Consider the following 24,128-nt stretch of genomic DNA (forward strand, 5'->3'; position numbering starts at 1 on the left):
ACATGAAAACACATAGTATGACTCTTTAACAGTGCTCAGAATTATTACAATCATTAAATAGTAAAACAGAACACAAGCCGAAATTAGCATTGAAACATGAACTGGTATGTATATATTGGCATTGTGTATCTTATACAATTTATTAAAGGAGTGCAGAATGAATGGCAAGTACGCAACTTTGTCACTTTTTTTTTTTTAACCTTGTTGGTAATTAATCCTGTGCCTAGCCTTAGAGTTTAGTGAATGTGTGAGGTTTTCTGTTGTCAGACATAATTATAGGATTTACCAGGCCTGGACTGGCAATCTGTGAGTTCTGGCAAATGCCAGAGGGGCTGCTATAAGATCCCATAGAAAGTCAGTATTGGTGGGCTGGTGGGGGCTGGTTGGGCCTCTATGTGGGCTGATTGGGCCTCTGTGTAACTGAAATGCCAGGGCCTATTTTAATTCTCAGTTCGGACCTGGGATTCACTTCAGGGTTGGCATGGCAGATGTGGCTAATCATCTTAAAAAAAAAAGACAGAACAGATGCGCAGGTTGATCTACCACGAGAACATCACCAGTAGCTATCTATCAGTATAGCATATGATACAGAACAAGTGAATTCACCTGCATTACATCACTAATTCCTGGCATGCAGCACTTTTAAACAGAAATCTGGATAACACATTTCCTAATTGATTTATGGGGGTCAGATACGTGAACTTCTATGCTCTTAATCTTAATATACACCATTGATGCCCATCCAGTGGTTCGCGAGCAACATGTTGCTCACCAACCTCTTGGCTGTTGCTCCCAGTGGCCTCAAAGCAGGTGCGTAGTTTTTAAATTCTGCTTGGAGGCAAGTTTTGGTTTCATAAAACCAGATGTACTGCAACACAGAGCCTCCTTTAGACTGCATGTGCACACAAAGGGTACCAAATAGTCAAACAAAGACCCTATTTGGCACCCCCAGGAACTTTTTTCATGCTTGTGTTGCTCCCCAACTCATTTTACAACTGAATGCGACTCATGGCTAAAAAAAGGTTGAGGCCCCCTGATATATACTAAAAAGGTTAAGAAACAACCAAAGAGTATGTGGTGCTGCTAGCATCCCTGTATGTATTACTGTTTAATTAAAGGGATTTCATTACCATACAGGCACCTCTTCCCTACTGTCTCTTACCACATAACACTTAGGGAGTTACCAAAATCAGATTTTTTCAAATTTTTTAAGTAAATAAAGTCCGACCAAACTAGAATCTATGATTTGACCTTATTTATCATTGAAAAAAACCCCCAATTTTTTTTATGCCCGGAACACTCACTTAAAACTAGGGATGCACCGAATCCACTATTTTGGATTCGGCCGAACCCCCGAATCCATCTTGGAAGATTCGGCCGAATACCGAACCGAATCCGAACCCTACTTTGCATATGCAAATTAGGGGCGGGAAAGGAAAAATTGGAAAAAAATTGGTTTGCTTTCTTGTTTTGTAACACAGTCGCATGAAATCCCGCCCACCCCACAATTTGCATATGCAAATTAGGATTCGGTTCGGCCAGGCACAAGGATTCGGCCGAATCCGAATCCTGCTGAAAAAGGCCGAATCTTGCCGAATCCCGAACCGAATCCTGGATTCGGTGCATCCCTACTTAAAACCCCAATTTTCTCCGGATTTTTGGCTGAAACTCAGCAAAGACCATGATATCTTCAAATTTTCCATTGACTTCTACAGGACCCCGACAGCTTGAAGATGCAGTATTTTTGGATTTGGATGTTTAGCAGCCTCAGGGTATAATAAATTACAAAAAATTCAATTTTTTTGCCACTAAAAATTTGGATTTTTTTTGGCATTCAGACTTTAATAAATAACCCCCTTAATCTCTGTATATCTAAACTTATTTTATTTATTGTTTAAAATGCTTGCCCACCCTGTATGTATTTTTGTGCAATGTAAGCTTGAACAGTGGTATGTATCCTTGTAGTCCTTTATTAATAAAGTTATACATATATAGATTTAATACTCATTTTAATCTTGTCCAGACGCCCACATTTAAAAAAAATAGTTATTTGTATTTTCAGTAGTTCATTACAAGTACTTTGAGCATTCAGACTTGTCTTAGCCAGGCAGGGCAGGGCGATAGTGCTTTAAGATTTTTTTTCCCCTTGGAGCAGATGGAATGTGAGAGCACTTCCTTCACCTGCCTACCTTTCTGTCATGCCTGAATAGTGCCTACCTTTCTGTCATGCCTGAATAGTGAATACAGCCGGAATGAATATGGTGTTCCTAATACAGCTACAAAGAATAAGTCTGCCCAGCTTGGCAAACTGAATTTAGAACACGGATGGCTAAATTAAACTTTTCATTTTATTTTTTTGTTCAAGGGTTTTTAAGAAGCTGCTACTTCAAAAAAAAAAAGTAGTTACATAGGTTTTTTAACCTGGAAAAAGTGTTGATTGACATATATTATTCAATCTATCATATTTAGGGTGATATTGGGCCAGCCGGACCAGCTGGATCTCCAGGGATTCCTGGTCCTCAGGTATGCCATAGTTTTGTCAACTGTGATGTATGTCTTTATGTGTTCCATGAGAGAAAAAGTACAAATGAATTTGTTTCCTACACAGGGTCCTCCTGGAAACATGGGCCTGCCTGGAATGAAAGGTGATAAGGTGATCTAAATATTTCCATTTTCACAGTGAAATATATGTTAAGAAAAGTAAGCATGTTAAATTCTAACTATAAAGGTAGATAATATTTGTTGACAGAGTAGTTAACATTTGTGTGTTCTTGATCTAAAAATAGCTTTGTAAAATGTGTTTTATCCCTCTTGGGAGCTTTGTTTAAAATCTTCAAAAACTTTGAATCTGATCTTTGCATCCTGATGCATCATTTAATGTCTAAAGTTCTCTGTGTCTGTATGTAATGATATACTGTTTAGGGGGAACCAGGCTTTTCAGGAGAACCAGGAGAGCCAGGATATCCAGGAGATAAGGTATGTGATAACAATGAACCTTTTGTTCTTGAAAAAATGTTTTAGAGCTATTTGAAAGCACTGTATTATATTCAGTAACTTAAAATATTGTTTGGGAGAGAGGGATAAACTGTCTGCCTGCTTTTAGGTGCCAAGCTTTTGCTTATTTAAAGGAACAGTAACACCAACAAAATGAAAGTGTTTTAAAGTAATGAAAATATAATGTACAGTTGCCCTGCACTAGTAAAACTGGTATGTTTGCTTCAGAAACTCTACTATAGTTTATATATACAAGCTGATATGTAGCCATGGGGGCAGCCATTCAAAGCTGCAGTGTTTTACTGCAGTTAAACACTGCAGTATACAATGGGATTCTGTTATCTACTGTGTTCCCTGCTCTTGAATAGCTGCCCAATGACTACATAGAACTTGTTTATATAAACTATAGTTGTGTTTCTATAGCAAACCCACCAGTTTTACCAGCAGAGGTCAGCATTATATATATTGTCATACCTTTAAAATACTTTAATTTTTTGGTGTTACTGTAAGAAAGCCTGCTAGGGAGAAAAGTCTCAGGATACATCCTTTGCACTGCTGCATCAGTGGTATTACACTGTTCCTGCTATTTGGACACTGGGTTTATGTAAAAAGGTTATAGGTTTTTCCTCATACTCACATCTATGGGGGGTACTTTAGTTTGAATACTAGTCAACATTTTGAATGTTTGGTGAAGCTTCCCAAGGTTGCTTCTAACTGTATAGTTTATTTTCAGTACCTCACCAATAATTATGTGCTCACAGGGGATAGTAGATTTTCTTTCATGATTTCCAATCTGCCTTCAAAATTAGCAACCCAACCAGAGAATTAACCCTTCCCATTCTTTCCTCCCTTCTTTCATTGATTTCACTGCAAAGGAAACACAGAACTGCTTCATATATTTTTTTTATCCATTATTTTTATTGATTTCTCTGTCCGAAATTGGCTCCTGAAGGCATATCATGTCCAAAGGTTGCTTGCTTAATTTTTAAAAACTTCAATAACGTTGATAATTGAAAAATAACAATAAACAGTTGATTAGCAATTATTGTTCACATCTATTCAAAGTAAAATGCCATGTAAATGATTTAACCCTATGCAGCAATGAAACCCTTAAGTATTTTAAGCAGCCTGTTGCTGTTGCAATGACGCATGCAAGCCTTTTTCTTACAAATCATGTAATCGGTGAGATATACATTTAGATGGAATATTTCATTAGATTATTACTTCATAGAAACTAAAATATATACCATTCCTATATTCATATCCAATGGAAATGCTCTAAATACGCACTATGAGTAATTTTTTAAAAAGATAAAGATAATTATCTAATGTGGTCATGCTCTTTTAAAAAAAAACTGCCTACTGAAATAAGATTTTAAAATGATACAGCAATTATTTGCTTTTATAATTTTAAAGTTAAATGTGTCATTAATGTGTCATTAATTTGTATACTTGACATAAGCATATGCTTATGGGAAACAGTTTATCAGCAGAGCTTGCAGAATATGTTTAGCTCTGTATTTGCAAATGCATAAAATAAAAACATAAAAATGCATAAAATATTAGTATGTTAATAATATAATTGTTTTTTAAAGGGTGCAGTTGGTTTACCAGGACCACCAGGATTGAAAGGAAAAGTAGGACCCCTGGTATGCAAACTTTTTAGTAGTAGTAGTTTGTTATTTTATGCAATTTGTTATTTTTTCTTAATGTTTAGTTTGTCTTCCTTCTCTCTTGCACACATACACTTTTAGTTGAAAATTACCCTTAGATACAAATCTAGTTATTTTTTATGAAGTAATTTAAATTATCTTTTACATTAATAGCAATGCGTGTCCATCAAGATATAGAATACCTTAGAACCACCAATACAGGTCACATATTAAAGATAAATCAGTAGAGTACAATAGAAATAAACAACAATACTTTAAAACATAGGAAAAAGTCAACATTAAAGGGGAACTACGGCTTCCAAACCAAAATTTGATAAAGAGGCCCACTTAACACAGAAACCCCTGATATACCCATCACAGTTACAGGCACCACACTGAACTAGTTTGCTTTGAAGTGAGTGTCTATAGACTAACAGTGTTTTGATTTCACTTCTTCTTTTTTCACTTGTAGTTAAGTAGTTTAATCTACCCAAACTTGCAGTGTGACCGCCTAAGTAACACTGTGTTCACAGCTCCTCATTTTGTTTCCTGTGAATACCCATCACAGTTACCTGTTAATTCAAAAAGTATGAATAAATGCCATTTTCTATGCTGAAATCAAGCTGTTTAACAGTTATTCTCTTTCTGCATCATTTGAAATCCTGGCAGTGATGGAGGGACTAAACACTAATGTTATAAATTGTAACAACTTCTCCACAGCTTACAGACAACATGCGGGAACTACATAACCCACAATGCATTGCACTGAGATATTCTGTTCCTTACTGAAATCACGTGTGCAAGGAATTGTGGGGTTTGGAGGATGCAGGCTAAGGACAGATGGCTGTTGATACAAAGTAACAGTAGTCAGTCAGCTCTGCAAAGTAGTCAGACAGATCAGCAAAAGAGCAGGGGGCTAGGCTTAGGTTACTGTTCCAAACCATTAAAAATCATGAAAAGTCTGCACATATTTTAATTGATGTATATTGTAAAGTTGCTTGAAATTGTTTACTTTTCAAAAAGCTTAAGTTATGTCTGTGTGGAGATCCCCTTTAAGGGAGTTATTTACTAAAATCCGATTTTATCTCATATTTTTATTAAAAAAACCATGACCATGCTGAATTTGACCTTGTATTTATTTATTGAAAAAAAAAAACAAATTCATTGGATTGTGGAAAAACTCAATAAAATCGTGCAAAAACCCCAATCGCTCAAATTTTCTGGCTTTTTCCCCAGGATCCCTTGACTTTTTTTGAGTTTTAGCCAGAAAACCGCCAAACGTTTGCATTCAACTGTATATATATATTCTAATACTTTAAACCAACAGAAAGTATTGTTATTGTTAATGATAATAGCATTTTATGTTATCTAGGGAAGAATTGGAGATCAAGGACTACAGGGATTACCTGGTCCCCCTGGCCCAGAGGTAACGTTGTAAAAAATGTTTTATTTAAATTTAGACTGATTTCAGGCTGTTAGAATAGGGCATGTTTTTTTTTTTCAAACAAAGATTTGCCTTATTCACCTTAATGCTGTTTGAGTATGTGTTTGTGTTCATAAGAAAAGTCTTAGAAGATGAATGCGGAACAGGGTAAAGGGACTGATATTAGGGGCAATTATTTCTGTAAGGGATTAGCCAGTAAAAAACTGTATATCCTGTCTAATATGTTTCAGTTAGGAACAATTTCCTAATTTGCCCATCTCTGAAACCACACCATAGAGACCAGAATCTGACCACAAAGGCGCCACGTTGTCACATAATTTGTAGCAATTTTACCAAATTGGCTCAGCATCTCTTGTACATCTTTTTATTATTTTGTTTATTTATACTTCTGGCTTTTTTCTATGCTTTCTGCTGTCTTTAATGATAGGCCATTTATGTTAAACCTAGACCATAATATGTCTTCTTTCACTGTAACCATTAAACTTTCACATCAGTTCCATCATTTCATAGAATATGTTCAGAATAGAAATGCTAATTGGAAAATGAGACAGTCACACAGTCCTTCAGAAAGGTCAGAACTGGAATGCTCTGCAAATATTCTTGTTCTTAGCACAGAGCTGGCATGCTGTTCTCTAAATACAGTGAAAATGTCTCTGCCAACTCAACTGAAAAGGATAACATTTCCTTGCCATTTTTCTATCACAGTCTTAGTTGGCACAATTGCACACGTTTTTGTTTATGAAACAAACTAGTGGCCTCAATAAAAATCAAAGCAATGTGTGTTTCGCACCCTGAAGCAATAAATGATTTCTGCAAGATGAGGGAGGCCTTTGAGGAGTTACACAGTATGCCTCTCCAATTAATTGCATAGGGCATCCAATTAAAGGAACAGTTCATTGTAAAAAAAAAAAAAAAACGGGGTAAATAGGTAGGCTGTGCAAAATAAAAATGTTTCTAATATAGTTCTTTAGCCAAAAATGTAATGTAAAAAGGCTGGAAGGAGTGGATGTCTAACATAACAGAACTTAACTTCCTGCTTTTCAGCTCTCTAACTCGGAATTAGTGACTTGAAGGGGGGCCACATGGGACATAACTGTTCAGTGAGTTTGCAAATGATCCTCAGCATTCAGCTCAGATTCAAAAGCAACAGTTATGACCCATGTGGCACCCCCTAAAGTGACTGATTGGTTACTGCCTGGTAACCAATCAGTGGAAACCAAGAATGCTGCAAAGCAGGAAGTAGTGTTCTGTTAGACATCCAGTCACTCCAGCCTTTATACATTACATTTTTGGCTAACTAATTTTGCTTATTTTGCACAGCCTATCTTTTAACCTAGTTTTTATTTTTACACTGAACTGTTCCTTTAAGGAAGGAAGGGTGCAGCATCCCCAAGGGCAGTGCTGTGTTTTAAACATTGCTGGTCCCTCCCCCCAATAGTACAGGTATGGGATCCCTTTTCCAGAAAGCTCTGAAATGTTGAAAGGCTCTGAAATGTTTTATTTTAGGTAGGGTTGCACCGAATCCAGGATTCTGTTCGTGATTCGGCCTTTTTCAGCAGGATTTGGATTCGGCCAAATCCTTCTGCCCGGCCGAACCGAATCCTAAATTGCATATGCAAATTAGGGGTGGGAGGGAAATCTAATGACTTTTTGTCACAAAACAAGGAAGTAAAAAATGGTTTCCCCTTCCCACCCCTAATTTGCATATGCAAATTAAGATTCAGATTCAGTTCGGTATTCGGCCGAATCTTTTGCGAAGGATTTGGGCATTCGGCCGAATCCGAAATAGTGGATTCTGTGCATCTAAGGTTGCCACCTTTATGTCTGGCTGAGACCGGGCGGGGGTGTCCGTGATGTCAGTGGGCGTGTCTGTGACATCAGCGGGCGGACCAGTGACGTCAGTGGACGGGGCTATGGCATCAGTGGACGGACCCATGACATCAGTGGGCGGGCTATGGCACAGCGATCAGCGATTGGCCGTGTCAGTCCTGCCAGTTTCCTTATTTGGAAAACCAGGCAGGAAGTATAGACCCGGGCAGCCCCTCAAAATACCGGGCTGTCTGGGTCAAAACGGACAGGTGGCAAGCCTAGGTGCATACCTAATTTTAGGCAAATAAAATAAAACAGTACCTTGTACTTGATCATAACTATGCTGTGTTTAAGGTTTAGACAATCTTTAGCATATTTAAGGTGATTCGAATTACAGACGGATGCCTTGTTTAGAAAATCCCAGGTCCCAAGTATTCCAGATAATAGATCCTATACCTGTACTTGCATTAAGCTAAATATCAATGTCCTTCATTGCAAGTATTGTAACCCACAGTTGCAGTACAAGGGGGTTCCCAGTGTAGCGGTTTCTGACTAGAGAGGTCTCCTGATAGGGGGGTAACCCCATGGTCCTTAAGCAACCCACAGAACAAAACAGGAATTGGCAGAGAATAAAGGGCTTATTTACAAATGTTTAGTAAATTGCAAAAGTGCACCAGAAAGCACTTTCTGCATATTGGCTTTATGCCAGCATTTACTGCTTTCCCGATATTAGAATAAAAGTTATTTGCATACAATCTCTTAATTCCCATCCGTACACACAGATAACACAACAATTCTTTAACCACAGAATTTATAGGCATGCCTATAATTTTATTGCTGCTAAGACAAACCTACCAAGACATATACACAAACATTGACTATCTTTCTTTATAGCAGGAATTATGATAAATATTTAAGCAATAGCAGATGGTTTGCCTTTAAGAGGTACCAGAAACCACTCCTGCCACCTCATTGACTGAGAACTGACCGAAATTGCTATTAAAGCATTTTCAGGCTGAAAACCTTCTGCTCTAGCTTATGGGACATTGAAGGTTATCTACACCACCAGAAATACACCTGCAGAGAAAACGCCTCTTCTGTTATTCATTTTAGGACTATGTATTATTCAGAGCTGGAACCTGGACTAGAAAAGATCTGGGTATATCTTGGCCATGCCTACTTTGCCCCAGTTCTGCCCAGGTCACACCTCCATTCCAATCAGGCTACATCCCACAATATCGCTCTCTGCTCTGACTGCTTCTGAGCCTGTTAGATGCCACTTCTATACTTCCCAGCAAATTTTAGAAAGCAGGGGACTGGGCCCTTACTGTGGGTGGATAAATGAGGGAAGGATAAGTCTGACTCCTAAAAAAATCCATGTAAGTCACTTTTATCTGAGAGGATACTTTATGTTTACTTTTCTGCTGCTTGGCATGTCTTTGTCTAATTTATCTACAAAAATTGAATAAATAATTAAAACTGGGACAGAATGAACAAAGCCAGAACTCTGACATCCACATCTTTCAATTAAAGTGGACCTGTCACCCAGACATAAAAAACTGTAAAATAAAAGTCCTTTTCAAATTAAACATGAATTTCAAATTCTTTTTTTTTTATTAAAGCATTCATAGCTGTAAACCCATTTAAAAATCTCAGCTGTCAATCAAGCATTCCCTGCCCCTCCTTTATGCCTTAGGCAATTACTTTCACTTTTCATTCAGCACTTACTAGACATCACTGCATTCCCCATATTCTCCCTCTGTCTTTACCATTTAATTGTGTAACCAGTGCATGGGGATGGACATCAGGTCCCCTATTCTGGTGCACAAACAAGAGTTTGAGATTATGCAAGGTTTGCCTTAATAACAGTGTCCACAAAATAGCTCCAGCCTGCCTGCTATAATTATGAATTCCCAGACCGAAGGAAACAAGATTCAAATAAATTATATAGTGTAATTAAAATTTATTTTGCTTGACTAATGTGATAAAATAGGATTTCAAATGATTTTTTCAGATGACAAGTCTCCTTTAAGAGGGAGGTTGTAGTGGTGGTTTTCTGCTCTTTTTTACAAGCTGAATTCTATAAGCAAAGTCATATATTTGGACAACATGATCATTTTTTTGCTTTTTCAAAAAGGAAACAATCTTTTTCATTTTAGAAGTGCTCTTGCATTGTATAGTATTGGTTAGTTAAAACATTTTTGGAATGTGTAAATACACTAAAGTAATCCCTTTACTTACTTGAATTTGTATGTTTTGGCAACTAACTTTTTTTTGCTTATTCTAAATAGCATTAACAATGATACCCATAACCTCTGCTGACAAATCCTGCCACACAATATACATGGCCAGCTTAGTTTAGCAACCCTTTATCTCCTTTATATAGAAGTTGGTGGATATTTTCATGCATAGTTATTATACAGAAGAGTAATCAATCTGGTAGATAATACATTCTTTGTTTAGACTGTTGTTCTTTGCTTTGTATAATATAGGGTTTTTTTCACTGAGACATTCTCACAAGTACTCCAGATGCCATTAATGTGAATTATGAATGACCAGATGTTTCATACATTTACATAAACACGGATTACAGTACAAGTAATAACATTGATTAGTTTGTGCAGCCCAGTCTCCCACACATTGTTTTAGTTTTCACACCAGATATGTTTCTTTGGGCTTGATTGCTGTAATTTACTCCAAATATATTGGATATCTTTTTTTTTCGTGTTTACTCTGTGGACTTTGTTTTTTATTAAGTCTTTTTTTTTGCTTATCATTACATTGTATAAGTAAAATCCTACATAGCTTAAAGTAAAAGTTCAGTATATATTAACACAAGTACCCTGAACAGCCCTTTGTGATTCCATTGCACATGAGCTTTTACATGTGCCTGCACATTTTTCTATGGGCCTAGTTATAACTCATTGCTGATTCCTCTGCATATATAGTGGATTCTTACCTGAGAATATACCATTACGGGCCACACTTTTGGGTCAAAACCAGACAAACAGGTGGTAGAACAGGTGAGATTTAAGAACCTATACACAAGTATAAATTATATATGAAGTAACAGAACAGGTAATATCATTATTACAATAGAACAAATTCACAGCCATATTAGTGTCAGTATACAAAGATGTATTATACTGATGGTCTTGTCAAAGAATCTTCATTTTATTTTTCAGGGTTTTCCAGGAGACATTGGAATGCCAGGGTTAAATGGGCCTGAAGGGCCAAAGGTAAATAATTATTAAGCACTATTAATAGAATTGACTTCTTAGACTTTGAATTATTTCACAGCCCCTTCTGTCCTGCAGCTCACAGCACAATTATAATATTTTTGCAACATTTCTGTAAATATTTATTTTTTATTTGAAGGGTGTGCTTGGTGAAAGAGGACCTCCAGGACCACAAGGCCCAAAGGGTATAGAGGTACGAATGTAAACTTGATGTAAATTCTGTCTCATAAAATACACTATGGTTTCTATAGCTAATGCTGTCAAAATGGATATTTATCATTCCAAATATATATTTAGATGCCATCCTTGTAAAATAATCCCTTGATCAAAAATGTTTAAAAACAAGAATGCTATGATGCCCAGCTGCTTTTTTGGCTTTCTGTGATCTCATTGTTTTACATATTTGTAAATGTTTGTATTTATAAATATACATTTGTATTTTGTTTATATGGGGTTTGTGTTATTGGGCTGGGGGGTAAAGTATTACTAAGTGAAACAAAAGCATGTATGAATTATTTTAATTATATAAAGACCAGTAATGGAGATTATTTTCCCCTCATGATGTAAGTTGGACAATCATTGGTTTGGTGTAACAATAAACAGATAATATTTTTATTTATCTATTCATTTTTTAGGAAAACAGTTTTTTGGAACATTTCCAGAAACGAACAAAAAACTAGTTTTACTGAAATGAAATTTAAATTTAAGAACTAATGTAACAACCAAATTAATGTACATTAGAAGAACACAGGTGTCAAAATATGAAGCAAGTATGATATAATAGTACTTGTATACAATATCAATAATTGAATAAAGGAGGTCCCTGCCACAAAGAGCCCTCGGTTTAAGGGATTTTGGACATTAGTTTGAGGGTCAAAATTAATTGAGACTGTTCTAAAGTTCCAAGTGGAAGCTTCTTTGTTTCCACTGGATTTGGTTTTTCTCCTATCAATTTTTATAACCTTTATGGTCAGTTCCTGTACCCCGTCCTTGGTACTGGCAATTAATTGAAAGTATAGTTAGTGGAACAGACCAGGTAGACACAGAACTTCGCTGCAAAAAATCATTTTATTGACACTACATGTTTCGAGCAGAAATGCCCTTCAAGGGCAACTATACTTTCTAAAGTTCCAAATGGTAGGATGTTATTTTAAAGAATTCACAATTAGACAAACTTACTATCTTTTAGTGGACCTCTTGAAAAGAAATGCAAAAATTGTTTTTGGTGTCACTAACCCCAGTTACCAAAAACACATTGACTGTAGAACTTCTTAATTTTTTCATTACTTGTATTTCTATTCAGACCTGTTTGTTTTGAATTTATAGCTAATGCCTGTTTGGTAGAATAATTAAGTCACACCAAACAAATAGCTGTAAAACAAAAATATAAATAATTAAAAAGCAGTAAAAGAAGTAAAAAATGAAGACGTCGGCAAGTTGTCTTAGATTACTCTTTTTGTACTTCATATTTTTAGTAAAATTTAAGGCGCAGGCACCCTGTTAATAAGGAGCAGTGATAGAAGTAGAACTGGTATAGGTGGTCTTGGATCAATATTTTAGTTTTTGCTTTAGACAAAGAAAATGAATTACAATATTGCAATCAGGGTTGGACTGGAGCCTTGGGGGCCCACCGGGGCTGCAATGAAAGGCCCTCCTGGCAGTTCCAGGGGGCCCCCTCCCGAGCTCCAACTCCCCGGCCTGCCACGCGATGTTGACAGACAAGTTTCGCTGTTAGCACACAAATGCAGACAAACCACGATGCTCCCGAATTCGCAGGCACATCGCGCTGCTTGCGCGTACGCGTACATTTATTTCTTTATAGCACATGGGGCTGGGGAAGCAGTTCTGGGCCGGAGGGGGCCCATGAGGGCTGGGGCCCACCGGGTATATTCCCGGTGTCCCGCTGGCCCAGTCCGACACTGATTGCAATTTCACTCTACCTGACAACCTTTTTTTCGAAAGCTTGGGTGACCTCAGAATCTTCATTTGTTTGGACATCCACAAGGAAAGATTAAAAAAAATCTTGCACTGGCAAGATACAGTATAATTCCATTTGTCTTTGTAGATGATCTGATCCTAGTAAAGCTTAGTATAATCTTCCTGGCATTGTACAGGATGTTATCCTGTAATACAACCAGGAGACAAACCTTTAAGGAATCAAGAGAGAATTCGTTTTTGGAATGGTTCCACAACTTTTTCTGGATATTTAGAATAGGATAGCATCTTTTGGCATGCTACTATTAAAAATGTTTCTTATGATCACATGCGTGTCCTTAAAAGCTTGCACTTTGGAAGACATGGAAGTATTGATGCTAAAGCAATAACAATATGGTGTGTATATTGTCTTCACAAAAATGAAGCCCTGCGTGTTAATACATTCATGTTAATTAAGGTGATCATTTTCAGCATCCTGATACCTCACATAATTACCTCCAGTATTCTGGGTTTGTTATAGAATATAGCTGCCAGTATTCATATGATTATTGTCACAATTTTTTTTTTAAATAATTTTTGTAAGCCTTGATTCCCTCAATAACTCCTCAGTAGTATCCTTCCTCTGAGAAAAAGGCAGGGATCCAGTTTATGAGCTGTCAGATACGTAGGTTTTGCTGAAGACTGGAATAAATGGATATTAATTGGTGGAACATATGAGCTGTTTTTCTGGATTGCTTATTCTATTTTGGGCAGGTTTAAGTGCCTGGTATAATGGATAGAGAGAGTTACTATTTTAGTATGTTAAGCTAACAAGTGCCTTGATCTATCCACAACTAAGGGTTTTCTATATGAGAGGTGGCAGTTAAAGGGGATATCCATCTTTTGGTGCACAAGCCTTCAGTAAATTCTTAGTGTAAAAATAAGCATTCTGACTATAGGGGCTATTAGAAAAACTCACTAGTTTATTTTAAATGTATATTGAAGTAATTGCTTACCTATACATGCAGTGGTTTTCTGTGATTTTCTGTCTGAAAGCTCCATTTTGCATCCTCTTTACCCATTGGCAAACCATGGATGGTATTGGCTGTCAATATTATTCATGCTATGCTAATAGCATGAATAATAGGAAGGGAGAGACAGAGCATGCACACTGCTCCAGTTCCTTTGTTCTAAAAGCTGCAAGAAGTAGTGGAAGCAGGGGTCAGCAACCCCCTCTTACACTGACATAGTTTAGGATGCAAGATCTGGTAAGCGCTAACATCATTACAGGATTTAAAATAAACTATCGATTTTTATTGAGTCCTTATTGTCAAAATACTTATTTTGGCAATAGGGACTTGCTGAAGACTTGTGAACCAAAGGTTGACATCCCTTTTAAGACATTCTAGTTAGGGTGAAAGGTAGAGATTTGGACAACAAGAAGTAGTTCTTGGGACCAGATGAGCCCAGAGAAAATAGGATAGAATTTTAATTTGGGTAAATTTCTTTTTAGGGATTATGATCGGAACATTTGAGAGGACATAAAGAAACTTGAAAAGGTATATCATCATTATAATAATGATAATATTAGTGGAATGTCTGCCCAGTTCCTGGCGGCTACTTTAAGTTTGTCCCAGATTGAGGCAAGTTTAGGGGAGTATTGTTCTTTTTAATTTCAAAAAAAATTTTTAAAATCTTTTTCTATTTTGCTGGATTGTCAGTGACAATGAGTATGTTAGTGATGTTTCTCAAATGTGTTATTTGCTTTTCTGGAAATATCACTGTATTTATTTGATGACACTTTCACATAGATCAGCTGTTATTCTTAAAAATGAATGCTGCATTTGAATACATATTGCTACATCACAAGAAAGACCAGAAATATATAGAAATTAATCTATTTTAGTAAAAAAAAAAACCTGTAGATTTACAAATATTTTAACTTATTTACAGGGGGACGAAGGGCCAGTTGGACCTCAAGGTGGACTTGGACCAAGGGTGAGTGAACAGAAATATATTTATTGATACTTGGTTACTTGCACACTTTGGGGCTAATTTAAGAATGCCCAAGGAAGAACGCTAGGGCTCAGGAACCCATGTGTGGTTTTAGTACCCAAATGCTGAAGCCCGAAGCATTTTTAGGTTGGTCCCTGTGTGTATGTGCCCATACATATAATTAAAACGATATAAAACCTTCCAAGCTTTTTATTTTTTGGTCGTGAAAGAAGCCAAGGTATTCGAAGAAAGAACCCTAGGGTTCAGGAACCCTTGTGTGGTTTTAGTACCCGAATGCTCAAGCCCAAAGCATTCTTAGGTTGGTCCCTGTGTGTATGTGCCCATAGTATTTTTAGTTGCCCTCCCATTACTTTTTTAATATCATTACAAAGAGTGCAGAGCAGAAAAAAAGAACAAAAGAAAAGTAATATTTTATTTCACTGAACCAAAAATTAAGACATCATCTTTGATGATGCACTGTTCAAATTCCCCTTTAAAATCTTCCCCCACAGTGGACGAGTACTATGGGGAGGGGTGGGGGGCAAAATGTAACACCTGAAAAAGGCAGATGGTAAATACAAGCCTCTTTAACTTGCCCATCACTGAATGCGAAGAGTTGAGCATATACTGTAGGCACAATTGGTATACAGATAAAGAAAACTATAACTTCTATGAGCATATTTATCAGCGGGTAAAAGTGAAAAAAGTTCACCTATTGTAAATATGCTTTTAAAAATCCCATTGATATGAACAGAGATCAGTGGAATTTTACTCCAGCAGACTCAATGAGCTCTAATTTCATTATTTGACAAATATGCGGTTTTGTCTACATATGCTGTATACTTTATACCTGGTTTCAAACATTTAAAAAGTATAGTAAATTATGCATGAATATTTTAAAGTATTTCATTTCAGAAGCAAGATAATGATAGAAGGATGTAAAGCAAAAACGGTACATTATTAAATTTTGTCCTCCATTTTTAATTATAGGGAAGACCAGGCCGTAAAGGATATGCCGGTGAACCAGGCTTAGAAGGTTTAAAGGTGATATTTTGTACTCCTGTTTTACCTAAGAAAAAAGTAATATTTATGGGAACCGTTAATGGTGTTTTCTTGGAAGAACCTGATTGGAGACATCAAGAAAGAAGAATTACACTGTGTTTTTAATATGAGCTCACCATCTAGAATTTTAAATGTTACTCTCAGCCCCTCAAGATGTTGGCTTCTCTTCTGATGTGTTTTTGGGTTTCCCACATCCTTTGTTTCTAATTAACACATAATATACTTTATAAATGACTTGGAGCTTTAGACTTGACTCCATGCATTAAACTTTTAAACTGGAAAAGTTAAAAGAAACACACATGATTGTCTAACTGCCAGCTCATCATATAACAACCTCTAAGTCGTAGTAAAGTCTCTTGGCAAGTTTTTGAGAACTGCTAATTGATTTTTAGGGGTTTTTTTTATCCGGGACTGTGGTTATGTCTGCAAAATCAATTATATCAGATTCCCTTAAAGCAGAAAGCTGTCTCTTGTCCAGACAGAGATCAGTGTGCAAAGCTGATACATACTTACTCTAAAATAGTTAAAGCTGTTATTTCTGCATAAGGTGGCTCTGCAAAATGTTAAAGTGTGAGGATTGAATACTTATGCAAACAGCACATTTTAGTTTTTTAGCTTGGTTGCCAGGTACTGTTTTATCAATGCAAATTAAAAGGAAATCAGTCCCAAAATGAGAATTGTTTGCTTAAATAGGAAAATTGCATTCCTGTATTTCAGAGCCTTTGGGAAAGAGGGGTTTCGATAATAGATGCCATACCTGTATTTTGCAGTGTACTCTATTTCAGTAAAATAAAAGTTGCTACATTAGCGACTTCACCCATGATCACATTGCAGCAGATTATTTGCTTACTTGGCAAACAGTTTTTATTCTGTAGAGTACACATGCATACTCCATGCATACTCTGTGCCCTGGAGCCACACCACTTCATTGTTGTTTACATTCACTTAAATTTACTTTGCTAAGCTTGAAACCCCAAATCAATTATGACATGAAGTATTAGATTAGTACAATGAACACAGCAGCAAGAACAAATCTCTCTAAAATCTGGCAAAACGTTGGTAATGGCCTTTCTGTTGGGTTTTCTTATTGTACACACAGAAAACAGTTAGAAAACATCTGCTATACTAAAAGTTGCCATCCCTTGTGCTAAATTGTAAATAAACAACAATGATTGGTTTTGTGTGTGAAAAAAAAAAACATTTACTTCTCAAAAAGTTTTTATAGAAACTATTTTGTATAGTTTACTAATATATATGTTTGGTAAAGAAAGTATTTTGACAAAGAGTCAGTTAAGGCATATTCCATAAAACCCCTGTGATTGTTTCATATATTTATGCATCCAGCAATATTTACTCTGCATGCCTTACCATATAAAACATCAATATCCATTTATTAAGTAAATGCCTTCTAAAATGAAAAGTATCTAATGGCAACTCTTCTAAACACTCAGGGGCTTATTTATAAAAATTCGATATAATTGCATTGCAGAAACCAGGGGGTAGTTGGAAATCCTCAAAACTTTGCAAAAATAAATTCTTTGGCCACAAATCTTGTATTGCACCTCCGCCTGAGGGTGCATGTATAATCCAAAAGTAGAGTGTACAAGATAGAGGCAATGGCAGAAATGAACTGCTCAAAAAGTGTTTATTTAGCACACATCTTTCGAGCCTGTGGTGGCCCTTTGAAAGTGGCTTGACAAAGGGCCTCCACAAGCTCAAAACATGTTGTGTGCTAAATAAACACTTTTTGAGCAGTTCATTTCTGCCATTGCCTCTATCTTGTACACTCAACTTTTCAATAATTTCATTGTTTGACTTTTACTAGTCTATTAGTGTTAAAATAAAAATTTTACCTATTTTCCAAATACCGATGTAATATGTTATAATATTTTTTTCACTTTGTATAACCTGTAAAAATTGTACAAAAAATATTTGTGCATAAATCGATAAATTTTTGTTCATGGTAAGGCTAAATATATGATAAAAAATATTTTTTTGCAAGGAATGTATACATTGTATATTTACAAAATTAGAATCAGGATATTTCGCAAAATAGCATTTTTACCTGAAATAGGTAGCTGATAAGGCCTCTAGTGAGCACTCAATCGGCTTTCCTGTTTGCTGGCCATCTCTGTAGATGTGCAGAGTTTGCATCCCCGTTTAACATTCCCCAGAGCTTTTTAGTTTTATTCCTTATTAAATATCTGCTGTGTGAATGATCAACGCCACCTTACCTCTATTCTTTTTCTAGGGTGAAGTTGGTAACCTAGGAAATATTGGAAAACCTGGAGAACTAGTAAGCATTTTGTCTTTCAATACATTTAATATTAGACTTGAATAGAATGTTTGATGGAGCTCTTCTGTAGGTTGCATTTATATATTAGCAAAATATCTTAAAATGTTCTCCTTTTTTCTTTTCTTTTACTCCATTCAAATACAATTGCATATTGCTTATACACTGTAGTAGGGAAGCCTGAGAGAGAATGTAGGCAAAGCTAAATCTTTAAATCTGTGCAAAGTAACACCTAAAAGCTAGGGAATAAAATATCAAAGGAAGTTAATAATACTCTTGTCATGCATTCATTGTATAATGCACTACCTCAGTTTCTACCTTTTAACTCAACCTACTTCTTTGTAGCATGCACATACAAAAAAATGGCATTATACAATGTGTATTGTTAATCCTCCTCCCGAGAAAAAGATTGGGTCGCCTACCTCTCTAGTGTGTCAGCTACTGATCAAACTTCATGTTTAGTGTATAATTAAAGGAAACAAATAGCTGAAAGATGGTTCCTGTTTAAACTGTATTTATTCACATATGCTAGTGAGAACTGTCATACAAATGTTAGAGTTTGACCTGAAGCTTTAAAGCAAATAGACAAGAAGCCCCCTTTGGCAATAACACTCTAATGATGAACAAACATGAAAGCTATAAACATAAGCAGGACAGTGTTATACACTTGCTAAATCCCAACATTAGTCTGGATGCAAAAGACCTAAGTCCTCAAACGTTAGGGAAGTGTGCAAAACGGTATACCAGTAAAAGAGAGCCCTCACTGACAACACCAGCAATGGAAATCAACAATTAAGTAACATACAAAAAACTTTAAATACCTGCTTCGGATTAAATATAAAAAATGTAAAAATACAGTAGACACAGGTCTGTGGATTTCCATTTTTATATGTCGTCTGTGAAAGAGAAGCCCCAGTCCCAATATCAAACACATCCTAGAATTAGGTTTATCTCTGCAAGAGGCAGAATTGGACAAGTCAGTGATGTGGAACCTTTAATTAAAAGACAGAACCTTTCCATTAACCACAAACCCCCTCCATTGACCCCTCTCTCCTCTCACTCCCCTCAAAACCAGTAAATATTGGATTGCTTTGATGCCCATAGGCAAAGGTCAATCCAGGATAACAGAGACTTTGGATGGATCTACCATAAAGCTGTAAATAGAACGTATTTACATTTTTGTAGTCTGTCATACAGAGTTCTCTCGTAGCATTACGATATAATATATTATTGTTGCAAAAGTTTCTATTATTATTCATAGCTCTATCCTTTCTGTGTAATATAAGTCAGAAAGTTTGCCTAGACGTAGTAACCCATAGCAAACAATAAGATGCTTGCTTATGAAACACAAGCAGTAAATTCTACTTGTAGGTGACTAGACATGTAGCATTATTTGCACCTTTTATTACATAACCCTATATAGGTATTTTTCATAAAATAAACTGTTTTATTTACATAGTAACTTAATTGGGCAGCATGGTGGCTCATTGGGTAGCACTGAATGCTGAGGTCCTGAGTTCATTTTCATCTTGGGCACTATATTCTCCCGTGTCTGTAGGGGTTTCCTCTGGGTATTTCAGTTTCCTCCCACATAAAATTGGCCCTGGTATTTGTGAACGTGACAAGTCTGTAGATTGTAAGATCCACTGGTGGGGACAGTTATGAATGATGCACATTCTCTTTATAGCGCTGTGTAAATGTGTTGTACAAGTTTATGAGGATTGTACAGATTATAAAAAGTGATGCTATGAAAATATAAGCATACCGGGCTATGTAAAATTAAAGCATTCTACTCCTATGCTCATTCAGTTACTGCACATGAAGAAACTACTCCCCCTGCTGACTTAGCTTAGTTGTCTTTTATTGTAACAATATCTTTAATCATACATGGAGTGATAGTTTTACATCAAAACTTTATTATTTTTTATTTTAATCTCCTTGCCCTAATGTTTTTTTCCCAAGTGAAAAATAAATTTTATTTGAGATATTTGTCTTTTGTTATTACACTATAACTTTGGCTTCTATACAATCTCAGTCAATATACTTTAACTTGAGGTTTTATCACTAAATTAAACATTAATATCAATTTTCATATTACATAATCAAGACATTTAGAGCTAATTTCCTCACTAGTTTTCACAGGTTTTCAGCTGGCAACTAATTTTCTTTATACTGCCCAATTTGTGATGCTATAGATTAGGGGTAGACTGTACCCAGATCAGCTGCTGAAATTCCAAACTAGAGTTTGCTGAACAAAAAGCTAAATAATTTTAAAAAAATAACTGAAGAGCAATTGCAGATTTCCTCAGACTAGCACTGTCTACAGTATATCGGTGCTAGTCTAAGGCAATATTTTAGTGAGCAGTGGGATCTATGGGCAAGGGGTTAAACATAAACTGTAGATAAAATACATTTCAGTTTATATTGGCAATAGATTTTTTTTTTAATCTTTAGGAATAAATCACCATATAGTTAATTTGGTTATTGCCAGTAATTGGTGCAGTTTTTCTTTTCAGTCTTTAATTAATGAAATGCATTACTTTGCAGGGGCCTGCTGGAATGCCTGGAGAGAATGGACCATCTGGAGGACCTGGAGAAAAAGTAAATAACCCCTTTATTCTCAATTTAGAAATTAAATCATCACATACAATTATTTTTTAAGATATTGCTTAAACAAGTTTTGTTAAACCATAAGATTTAGCTATAATAGAAAATGTTACTTTTACTAATACAAATGGTGTGTAGATGATCCCATAAATAATAAGAAAAAATAAGTGGACATGCTTTTCCACTCCGTATGTCTCTTTATTTGTGAGCTGATGTTGTTTGGCTGCCTAATTATTTTACCTGTACCAGCCAACCAGATGTTTGTTTTATAACTGTAACTAGACCTGTAAAAGTGATTTTTGTTTGGATTTGAGTTAGCAGACTGGGGCAAACTTTCTTGTGTTTACATGTGTTCCCACCCACCAGTTTAAACTGTGCCCATAGATTCCAAAAAGTACCAAAACAAGAACTATAAGACACATCTCAGTGTAATAAAAGAATTAAATACTGTATATTGTAAGTAAAACAATAGTTTTTGATTATTAATTGGATAACTCATTAATGATTATGTCCCTTTATTTGGTCTAAGGTATTCTCCTCTTTAGAATTTGTTCTAGAAAACAGGAAAAATAGGAAACGTAGGCAGCTGGTAGTATATATTTGCATACTGTATATTTCATGGTTCTGAGTGTTGTTTCTGTGTTGTTGTGGTCTTGATATTTTTTGTAGAATGTGTTTACCCATTACTTCAATAGAAAATTAGTTAACTTAATCCGTTGCTTTAAGATTTTTTAAAACAGTATTTAATAAATCTGGGTATTAACGCTTTACCACTGACACTCACAGAGGGTCTGTCTCTGTCTTTGTCATTTTAGAAAAAAGTCAAACACATCTAACAAATAGGTACTGTTTACCCAGTGAAGCCTTTGGAAGCACCCATACATACTGTATAGGTCGAAAGTCAGAAACTTAAGTTTAGCATGAGTCTAGTTTAAGGCTTGGAGCAGCAGGAGTTGCTACTGTTGATAAATTCATATAACAAATTTATTTGACTTAATCTTGGGCTCTTTTGTTGTGGAGACGTATATCCTAAAATCATTGTTTGTAGACAACTTTTAAAATCACTTTATATGTGTAAAAACTCAATGTCATAACGGATTCATGCTGCAATACCTTTTTTTTGTATTCAACAGGGAGACCGTGGAAACCCTGGCCCTGAAGGCCCTGCTGGTGAAAAGGGTATAGAAGTAAGTACAAATGAAAATAATGAGAAGTTTTTATGCACAGGTGTTTATTACAGTGTTTATCAATGTAAATTGGACTTCATTTAAAGTCTTTGAGGGGAATGTTATAACAGGTGCCAAGTTCCAGTATGCCATAACAAGCAATGATATATTTTTGTTCAAGCAGTTGAGCAACCGATGGCACCTGCAGATTAGTTAATAAATATTTAGCAAACTTTCCAGCTTTTATTAATTATCCCATGTGTTTCCAGCTACAAATTGATCTTTAGTTAAACTAAACCATTCTGATCTATCATTATTATACTTTACATAGAACTTATGGCTCTTATTTAATTCTTTTTTGTTATTTGTTTTAAATGTTTATAAAAGGTTTATAAAATATTTATGGATTTGTGATCCCCAGTTCCAAAGCATAGCAGATAATAGATCTGTCCATCTAAGGGGGAGAAAACAGTGGCTTTCACAAAACTACCTGGGGTAAGCCATTAGAATCACTGTGGGGTGTGTAACAAGTTAGCAATCCCCATTCAATATGGCTTTACTTAAATTTCTTGTTTATCCAGCATAATATAAACAAGAACCTATCTATAATGTTATTATATATAGTACATTTTTGCACATACCTCTTAAAATATATGCTATAAAATTGCCTTTGTCTGAACGACTGAATCAATTTGAATTCCAGGGCTATCCAGGAGCTCCAGGCTTAGGTGGACCAATTGGACCTTCAGGACCACCTGTGAGTATTACCATTAGCATTTCCTTTTTTAAAGTTTAATTTAAAGGTCATTTACAAAATACAACTGTGATATCATGTATATTTCAATTCAAACTGACAATATTTTCTAATGTCTTTTGTGGTGTACAAAAATAAATAATGATTTCAAAACAGTAATGTAGATATCAGACAATATACCATCTAGGCATGTACCGAATGCACTATTTTGAGATTGGGTGTATCTCAAATCTTTCATGAACTTGGCCAAATCCCAAACCAAATCTGAATCCTAGTTTGCATATGGAAATTAGGCTAAGGAAGCGTTTTAAGAAAATCCCAATTTCCTGGATTTTAAGGATTCAGTTCACCCAGATACTTGGAGTGGGCCAAATCTAAATTCTGCTCAGAAAAGCCAAATCCTGAACCGAATCGTGCCTTTTTTTACTTTCAATTATAGGCAAAGTTAAATAGGTTAGGTTATTGTCATCATTAGGCAACAAAGCACCAAAAAACTACTGCCCCCCCCCCCCCTCCGGATTCATTGCAAACACATTGCAAACTCCCATTAACTATTATTACTGCATATAAATGGTTTTACATGTGCCTATTACAATGGATGCGGAGGGGCAATTATGTTTGAGTGCAATGGCGCCAGTGGAAAAAGGAGATTTCCCACAGGCCTCACAAAGCGTCTGATCTGTCATGACCCTTAAATGGCGACAAGCCTTGATTCTACATTAAAGGGGACGGAAAGGCAAAATCTCCAATATACTTTAATTTAAAAATATCTACCGTTTTTATAAGAAACCTGACTGTATGCAGTGAAATTCTTCCTTCATTTACTTGCTCTGACTGCTGCAGATAGGAAACTTCCGACGGTCCCTTACTGCTCTGCAGGGAAAGGATCCTACTTTCAAACTGCAGGGGGAGGGACTTCCCAAAACTCAAGCAGCTTTCTATGTTTCCCTGTAGAACAGCCGGCGACCATGTAGAGATTCCTATCTGCAGCAGTCAGCGAAAGTAAATAAAGGGGGAATTTCACTGCATACAGTCAGGTTTCTTATAAAAAGCTGTACACATTTTTTAATTGAAGTATATTGGGGATACGTTTCTTTTTCAGTTAATAAAGTAAAAATTGTATTCTATTTTTGCCTTTACATCCTCTTGAATGTATCCAACCACAGCTGCAGGGACAGAGATAATGGAGCCAAATTTAA

General features: G+C 36.0%; 1 protein-coding gene across 2 annotated transcripts in view; it reads left to right on the forward strand.

Annotated features, from left to right (window-relative positions):
* The window catches only part of col24a1.L (collagen, type XXIV, alpha 1 L homeolog), a 156,314-nt gene that overhangs the window by 77,152 nt on the left and 55,034 nt on the right, over positions 1-24,128 (forward strand). For both annotated transcript variants that reach the window (XR_001935320.2, XM_018258139.2), the window contains exons 15-27: positions 2,470-2,523; positions 2,609-2,653; positions 2,923-2,976; positions 4,590-4,643; positions 6,019-6,072; positions 11,085-11,138; positions 11,278-11,331; positions 15,006-15,050; positions 16,038-16,091; positions 18,361-18,405; positions 20,950-21,003; positions 22,143-22,196; positions 22,879-22,932. Coding sequence is in view for 1 of the 2 variants with exons in the window: in XM_018258139.2 (XP_018113628.1) it covers positions 2,470-2,523; positions 2,609-2,653; positions 2,923-2,976; positions 4,590-4,643; positions 6,019-6,072; positions 11,085-11,138; positions 11,278-11,331; positions 15,006-15,050; positions 16,038-16,091; positions 18,361-18,405; positions 20,950-21,003; positions 22,143-22,196; positions 22,879-22,932 (675 nt within the window). In the remaining variant the exon portion in view is untranslated. The remainder of the gene's footprint in view (positions 1-2,469; positions 2,524-2,608; positions 2,654-2,922; positions 2,977-4,589; positions 4,644-6,018; positions 6,073-11,084; positions 11,139-11,277; positions 11,332-15,005; positions 15,051-16,037; positions 16,092-18,360; positions 18,406-20,949; positions 21,004-22,142; positions 22,197-22,878; positions 22,933-24,128) is intronic.

The sequence above is a fragment of the Xenopus laevis genome, chromosome 4L (genome assembly GCF_017654675.1).
Source record: "Xenopus laevis strain J_2021 chromosome 4L, Xenopus_laevis_v10.1, whole genome shotgun sequence".
In the NCBI taxonomy this organism is placed as follows: domain Eukaryota; kingdom Metazoa; phylum Chordata; class Amphibia; order Anura; family Pipidae; genus Xenopus; species Xenopus laevis.